The sequence below is a fragment of the Plasmodium inui genome, assembly GCF_000524495.1.
Source record: "Plasmodium inui San Antonio 1 unplaced genomic scaffold supercont1.10, whole genome shotgun sequence".
Lineage (NCBI taxonomy): Eukaryota > Apicomplexa > Aconoidasida > Haemosporida > Plasmodiidae > Plasmodium > Plasmodium inui.
Window position 1 is genome coordinate 625983 of NW_008481844.1, and position 8312 is coordinate 634294.

Consider the following 8312-nt stretch of genomic DNA (forward strand, 5'->3'; position numbering starts at 1 on the left):
GGAAAAAGGGAAGGGAAGTCGGGCGGATGCGTACGCGGATTCTACATGCATTGCGCATATGCGCTGACACAAACAAACTGGTGTGTGGTGGGGGGACAAACTCATGCTTCCATTCTCCCTTTCGCTCGCGTGAATCGGTGTGTCTGCATTACTCCTCGCGTGCACCTTTTGTTTCGTTTGTTCTGTTTGTTTGGTTGCTTTTTTTTTTTGTTTCCTTTGTTTGGTTGGTTGCTTTTTTTTTTTTTGTCTCTACTCATTTTGCGCTGGCTCGGAAGACTTGGGACCTACCTCGATGATCTCTTGGGCTAACAAATTAGCCTTTTCCGTCGTTTCCTTCAATTTTGTTTCCTTCTGCTTTTGCTTCTTCGCCTGGTTCTTCAGCTCTTCCTTCTTCTTCTTTTCCTCATCCGCCTTGATTTTGTTGTGGTGGAAGATGCGATAGGCGTCCGAAATGATGGTTTCGCCTGTGGGGTGAAGCGGTTAAAGGGTTAGCAAACGAGGCGTCATGGAGTGCAGTGTACCTTTTGCCGCACGGAGTTGATACACCGTGTGTGTTTGTGTGTGTCTGTGTGTGTCTATCTGTGTATGTGTGTCCGGGGCGGTGATTCCTCTAGACATTTGCATCAGGTGCAAACAACGCAGAGGCATGGTGACACGCCTCCTGCACGTCAGCCTAAGGGGAGGGGTCTCTGTCTTTTTTTTCCTTTCTCTTGGATTACCCCATCTTGGAGCTAAGCAGTTGGCCTCATAAATGATCAGATTGAATTCTTCTAAAAACTCTTCACATTGCTGCAGGGAGGGCGGTGCACCAAAAAAAAAAAAATCCATAAGTGTAACATAAGAGTAATATAAGAGTAACATAAGTGTCACATAACTGTACGCATATACACATATGCGTATGTAGCCAAATGGACTAGTCCCAGTGGTGCAGAAGGGGAGAGTCCCGATCGTTGCTCTTACTCCGTCCAGCTCCTTAGACAGGTTGTCATCAATGTAGTAGTTATTGTACAAGCGCTGCTTCTTATTTTTGTCTTGAAATATTTTGTTGCATATGGGGAGGAAGTAGATGGCCTTCTTAAGCAGCAGCACCTTAAGCTTCACGATGTCTTCATTCGACAATTTTCTGCGCGTGGGGAGGGAAAGTATTACATGTGGGGAGTGAAAGAGTCAGACGTGTGGAGTGTAAGAAACAGGACAGTCGAACTGCCAGCTCTATCCCCTGTTGGCGGTAGCCGGACAAGACCATACCTCATCCAGTGAAAGCGAGGGTCACAGAGCTCGTTGTCCTTTGCGTACTTCTGATCATTATAAATCTGGTCCAGTACGCTCTCCAAGTATTGTTCGTTCTGTTTGTCCATACCAATTGAGTCCCATTTCAGATCTTCCAAAATGTCCGTGTTGTAATTGACTTCAATCTTCCTCTCAACTTTGACGTAGTACTTGTATTTTTCGATTTCATATTTCTTCGAGAAATTTTCATACGCAAAAAATTGTTTATTTTCATATCTTAAACAGTTAAAAAATTCATTTCTTTTGTTTTTTTCGTGAATAAAGGTGCAGACGCTTTTATATATGAAACAAGAAAATGCGATGAATGGAATTACAACAAAAATGAGATATAACAATATCATCTTTTTTACACTTAAGAGATCGTAAAAGAAAAAAAAAAAGAAAAAAAAAGGGGGACTTTCCTTTTTTTGTGTTCATGCAAATCAGAACAAATTGTTTTCCTGTTTTCCCTGTCACATAGTTGGCGAAGCAGTGGTATTTTAAATGGGGGACTATAAAGGGGCAGCAAAGGGGGTTACAAATGGGGCTACAAATGGGGCTACAAATGGGGCTACAAATGGGGCTACAAATGGAGCTAGAGAGAGGCGCTGTAGAATGACAAAACCCCGACGACTCCCCGAATGGCACTCTCAACAGCACAGCGGCAGCATGTGCTGGGTTACACAAAAAGGAGAACTGACACGCAGGCGAAAGGGCGCGAAAAGCCACAGAAGCAAAAAAAAAAAAAACGAACCCCTAGTACGGCATAACGATAAAGCCTGGAACATGGAGGTGGCAGAAATCACACCGTACAAATGGCCCCACGAAGGTATGATGAGCGAACATAGGCCTAAAAGGAGAACGGAGCTGTAGGATTACACAAATGCATCAGTGGGTAACAGGGTAAGTGCGCAACTGCGTAACAGGGTAACTACATAACTGCGTGATCGGGTAATTGGATTTAATTATACGTGTACGAATGGGCAAAACATAACAATCATGAAATGCGAAACGGTTAGTAAAAGAAAAGAAAAAAAAAAGAAACTGACGCAGTGAAGGAAGCTTCTTCGATTTTGCGATTTTTTTCAACTCTTTGCAGCTTGCGCAAATTTGTACGAAGCTAAACTGGATTTTTTTTTTTTTTTTCTTCACAATAATATGTGCCGCAAATAACACCATAGATTCGGTGAGGGGGGAGTGGCACAGTTTATTTTATGCACACCGCGTGATAAACGAGTACAGTGATAAGAGTCAAGCTAAGCTGTAAACGGCGTACAATCTAAAACCATTTTATGGGAAAAAAAAAACACATGAGATGAGTGCATAGGAGGAAGAAAAATATTAACAGCTTTATTCCCTTTTTTTTTTTTCTTTTTTTTTGTGCGCGGGAAGGTAACGACGTACCACCACTTTTTTCTTTTAACTGGCCAAGCATTTAGGTTATTAGAAAAAATCGGTGTATCGATGTTTTTTTTTTCTTCTTCTTCTTCCTCCCAGAATGCCTCCCTGCACCTTTTACCCTGTTGGCCATTCTTTTCGTACAATGTTTGAAGTTGCGTAAGGACTGTGACTGCTATTTATTCCCACTTGTGAAAGAGCAAAATGGCCCCTACGGTGGGAAATAACTTGTGAAACAAGGTTGGGGGATTTTTTGCGGAGAAGTTAATTCGTCCCGAATGTCTGCGCGGAGTGAAGCGGCAACGATACCCATCTACATACGCGCAGGGTGAAGCGGCCATGATACCCATCTACATACGCGCGGGGTGATCATTTAGCTACACATGTGTTGACTGTGCCGCCCGTACGGGGAATGGAAAGGTGCGGAGGGCTGGATAACATAGGGAGTCCCTTATGCTGGCGCTGGAGATAGTTAACGAACCCTATGCGTCTTCCTGGGACGATGAACGTTCGTTTTATTCAGGCACGACCCTGCTCTGCTGGGGTGACGGAATTCCTCCCCGATGTATAGTAGACCCATGTACAGATGCTGTAATAGCACAACATCCAGTAGCTGTTTGTATGTACGGCTACGCAGTGATGGTACCCCAACAAGTGCGATCTTTTATGCATTCCAAATGTTTTTAGTTTTTTTTCCCCCCTACCGTACTTAGGTTTGCTTATACTTTTTTACTCCTGCCGCGCGAAGGAGAAAGTGCATATGATTTGAAAGCAAAGAAGTATATGTTAGTGATGCCAACACGGATGATAACGCAAAGTGGGGTTCTTTACTCTCCACTGTGACGATGGGTTATTCTTTTGTTTCCCTTTGCATAGTTCGGTACTGCCCCCTTAACGGAAAGTGCCTACTTCTGGAAGTACTTACTAAAAATGTTGACAGGGGGTACCATACGTACGCGTTGTGTAGAAGGGTGTATTTTCCTCGTGGCGAGCTAACGTAGTGGATGGTATGGAGGTGTTACTGCTACTGCGGGTCTGTGGGGGAGTATTGCATTCCCCAGTGGCAGTCAAATGCATCCTTTTCGAATGCGTCTTTTTGTTTTTCCGTCGGCCGTATGGCGAGGAAAATAAAAAATGAATAGAAAAAATGGAGACGAATATTTTTTCAGCACGAAGGGATGTTTCCTGGTGGCTTCGCTCGTCTACTTGTTGAAGAACGGGTGAGACCGATCTGCGTGCACTTATGCGTTTTTTTTTTTTTTTTAACATAAACGTAGCGGCACGTTTGCAGAGACTTTTTATGGATGGCTCTCCCTTTCGTCTTATTGCTTTGCTGACCCTCCCGCTTTGTTGATCCATTTTTACATGTCCCTTCTTTTTGTCCAAGCCTCTTCTCCGTGTGACTATCCTTGTTTGTCAAAATGGGTAAAATTTGGGGGGGGGAAATAAACAGTTAAATATGGAGAGGCAAAAGGAAAAAGAAAAATGCAACGGATAATCTTCACTGGTGTATGTATTTTTTTCTTCCCCTTTTTGCCGCCCCAAGTTTTAACTTTTTATTTTTGTCCGCCTTACTCTGACATGGGAATCCGCTTGTCCATGCCGCGAAGTGTTGGCCCAAGTGCGGCACCATTTTTCGCGCTTGGGCGATTTTCACGCAGCCTCCCCCCGCCCTGTGGCTTTCGCGTCACTAAGCTGTTCGTGCGCACGGGCGTACATATGGGATGAACAGATGACGTACGGCCGTACGCATTTGTATATATATCCATATATACAACATATGCGAGCTTCACATGTGCCTACGCGTGTTTACGTGCACTTGTCATAGGGTAAAAAGAATATCCCTGTCATCCTGTTAAGTCCACTCCCCCCCCTTGCGTTCTTTTTAAAGTCCATACATGCACCATGCATGCGCCAATTGTCTTTCATATTTTTTTTTTTTTTGGTGGGTTAAAAAGCAATTCCAGTCAATTTAAGGTGAGAAAGGAAAAAGAAAAAGGGGAAAAAAGCAACAGAAGCAAATAAAGTAAAGAAAGTAAAAAAAGCAAATAAAATAAAAAAAATAGCAGAAAAAGTAAAAAAAAAAAGCGCTGCAAATTAGGATGAAGCGCAGGTTTTCCTTGTAAAGGAGTTTTCATTCGTGCCACAGGACGCACGTAAAAGTATTTTTATATTTTCCCTTCCGCTTTTGTTTTCCCTGATTTTACATTTCCCGTTTGACACCTTGTGTTACGCAATGCGTGTCACGTCAGTTGCGTAATGTGCGCTATGCCCATCGCGGCAGCAGGTTTGATTCCTCCATTTTCTTGTATATGTGTTATATACTTGAAGCAGAGTCTATTTGATATGAAACCTCTTTTTTGTTTTTAATTGGCCGTGCACGCCCTATGGGCATTTACTACGCATAAGCGCATACCTTCCAACCGTCTGCTTATGTGGATATATTTTTTTTGTGTGTATAATGTATGTACCTCTTCGCCAGTACTCACGTTTGTGCGAGTGAAAATATGAGAAGAAGAAAGAAGAAGAAGGAGAAGAAGAAAAAGAAAAAAAAAAACGACCGACATATTTTCTTCCTTCCTGTTTAACCGTTTCTTCTTTTTTTCTTCCCGCTTTTTAAGCACAAGAAGGGGGAGAGAAAAAGGGGAGTTTTTATTTTTTTTTGTAGATTTGCAATTTGTTTTTTTATTTTTTGCCCGTTTCACCGTCAGCATCATTTTTGCACATCTCTCATTTGGAACGTTCCTTTTCGCTTTGCTCGCGGTGATTCCCTCCCCCTGCATGTCGCCCACAGCCACGTTGTCAGTCGCCGAACGTCACCCCTCAGAGCGAACATGATTAATAATGTCTTTTACGTTATCTTAGTGTTTTCATTTTTTGTGTTCATAATTAAGTGTGAATATATTACCAATGAGAAGAAGGAAGTACTTTTCGAAACGGACCCCCCCCAGGGGGATCTACACTACCAGAGGAAGAATTCAAATTTAGAAGGCAACTACTCCAATGATGTGAAGTCTGGAAGCGGCACCGCGGGGGGGAATGCAGGCATGCAGCTGCAGATAGATGTACTCAGAGGGGAGGAGCAGGCGGAGGATCGGGTCGAGGAGCGAGATGAGGCAGGTATCGCCCTCTCTGTCCAAGGATCCATAAAGAGCAGCGTCGCCAAGGAGAGTGAACTGAAGGTAGATGGTCACATGGGCGTGGAAGAGTTCTCTGATAGTAACATCGCCAGTGGGAGCATTGTCGTCCAAAATGGAGAATCGGCTCCAGGTAACATCACCGTCATGGAAGAATCCACTGGGAATAACACCTTCAAACGGATTGAACCAAAGGGAGATAGCGACGTTGGCTTGGAAGAGGCTGCCTCGAGTGATGTGATAAACGAAACTAAATCGGAGTCTGACAACGTCCCCGTGGTGGTAGAACCAATGGTTGTAGAATCAATGGCGATAGAACCAATGGCGATAGAACCAATGGCGGTAGAACCAATGGTTGTAGAATCAATGGCGATAGAACCAATGGCGGTAGAACCAATGGTTGTAGAATCAATGCCGGTAGAACCAATGGCTGTAGAATCAATGCCGGTAGAACCAATGGCGGTTGCACTTATCTCTAATGACACAGCCAAGGGGGGTGAATTGAAGGCAATCAGCCTCGTCGTGGTGGAGGAGGAAACTACAAATAGTGACGTTGTCACTGCGAGGGACACCACCAAGGAGAGTGAACACATTGCAGATAGCATCGCCTTCGTGGAGAACGTCCTTGTTAGTAACAATGCAAAAAGAAATGAACCCAAGACAGATATGGTCGACCTTTTGGAAAAGCCAACTGACAGTAACGATGTTAAAGAGAGTGAACACATTTCAGATGGCACCGCCCTCATGGGAGAGGTCGCTTTTACCAACGAGCTCAAAGTGAAGCAATTGAAGGAATATGGCGTTGTCAGCGTGGAAGAATCCAAAGCTGATGACCTCGTTAAAGAGATTGAACACATTGCATATAGCATAGTCGTCGTGGAAGAGGCAACTACTAATAACAACGCCAAGGAAAGTGAACCAAAGAAAGATAATGTCGCCATAGTGGAGGAGTCCAGTGTGAGCATCCCCGTTAAGGAGGACGAATCAAACCAAGATGGCTTTGTCACCGTGGAAGAGGCAATTACTAGTGACGCCGCCAAGGAAAGTGAACTTACAGCAGATAATATCGCCATATTGGAGGAGTCCAGTGTGAGCAGCCCCGTTAAGGAGGACGAACCGAACCAAGATGGTGTTGTCACCTTGAAGGAGGTCGATCCTGCGAGAACCATTCCAGATGGTGATTTCACCCATGAGAGAAGCGCCGAAAGTGCCAGAAGGCACTTCCTGGTGGAGTTCCAAGAGAGAGTAAACCAATACGATGAAGCGATAGACGAAATTATATTAAGAAGTCTAAACAGAGAGAATTACAATTATTTTAACATGTTGGACGAGTATGCAATGAAAACAAAAATGAGTGGAAGGATGTACACAGGGATGAGATATATAATAAAGGTGATCATCGAAACAACGGTAGTAAATCCATCCTACCATGAGAAGAAGAAGTCATTTAATTACGAGATTAAGGAGAGTACATTTAAGCGTCATTTCGTAACGTCTCTCTTCAGATGGTACAAAAATTTTAAGGTTGTAGAATCCCATTTCGACAAGGCAAATTATGTGTACTACTTGGGTGATGATAATGAACGTGTGTACTCTTATAGATACACCTACAGACTCGTCTTAAATTTGCTAAGTTCAGAAACATTCTCATTTTATCTGGATCTAAATAAATTTACCTTGCTGGACGTATTGGATAATTACAATAAGTATAACTTTAAGCTAAACAATAGCACGAGGTATTATCCGTTCCATATGTACAGCTGCAAATCGTTTAGAGACTTTGTGGTGGACTATTTCGAGTCTTATAATCACCGCTTCTTTGAGAAACATAAGCATTTGATTGCAGAGGAGGTATACAATAATGGAATAAAAAAGAATGGCAGTAAGTTGTTTACACTGCTGAATAGGTTGAATCCGAACTTTGTTTTGTATTCCTTCAGGAAGGAACCCGCTTCGTCAACTTCTTCAGCTTCGTCAGTTTCGTCTACTTCGTCAGATTCGTCTGATTCGCCCCCCCCCCTGGTGGAAGATTACCTGGACGACGAAATTGACCTGATTTTTTCCATTTTTAAGGATTTTTTGGTAAACCTGCTAAATGACCTCTACAATGCGTACTACAACGACGAGATGAAGCGCGCCAACAGGGAGGCATCCCACGTGGAGTTGAGTTCAGGTACCAGTGACCCCTCTGTGGAGAGGAAACCCGAGGGGGAGAAGACGCAATGGAAAGAAATGACACCTCTCAGTGACGCTTCTTCTGTCGAATGGAGCAGTTCGCCCGGGGTTGGTGCAGGAGCTACCAGTGAAACCTTCGGCGCGGAGGACACCCTGGGAAAGGTCCAGGAAAGAGAGTTCATCAGTGGGAAGCGTGACGACACCATTGGAAAGCGTGACGACCCCATTGGCAAGAATGATGACCCCATTGGCAAGAATGATGACCCCATTGGCAAGAATGATGACCCCATTGGCAAGAATGATGACCCCATTGGCAAGCGTGACGACCCCATT

The 8312-nt window shown here is 43.8% G+C and overlaps 2 protein-coding genes across 2 annotated transcripts in view; one reads left to right on the forward strand and one right to left on the reverse strand.

Moving 5' to 3' along the window:
* Nucleotides 1–249: 249 nt before the first annotated feature.
* Nucleotides 250–1631, reverse strand: C922_02855 (hypothetical protein; the record flags this gene model as incomplete). Its single annotated transcript, XM_008818454.1, has 4 exons — nt 250–464; nt 720–789; nt 961–1123; nt 1249–1631. 4 exons carry the CDS (start codon nt 1629–1631, stop codon nt 250–252), a joined length of 831 nt encoding a protein of 276 aa, XP_008816676.1.
* A 3870-nt stretch (nt 1632–5501) lies between these two features.
* Nucleotides 5502–8312, forward strand: part of C922_02856 (hypothetical protein) — a gene marked incomplete at both ends in the record, with an annotated part of 7413 nt that continues 4602 nt past the window's right edge. Inside the window, one exon of the mRNA XM_008818455.1 lies at nt 5502–8298. Within this exon, the coding sequence (XP_008816677.1) occupies nt 5502–8298 (2797 nt within the window). The remainder of the gene's footprint in view (nt 8299–8312) is intronic.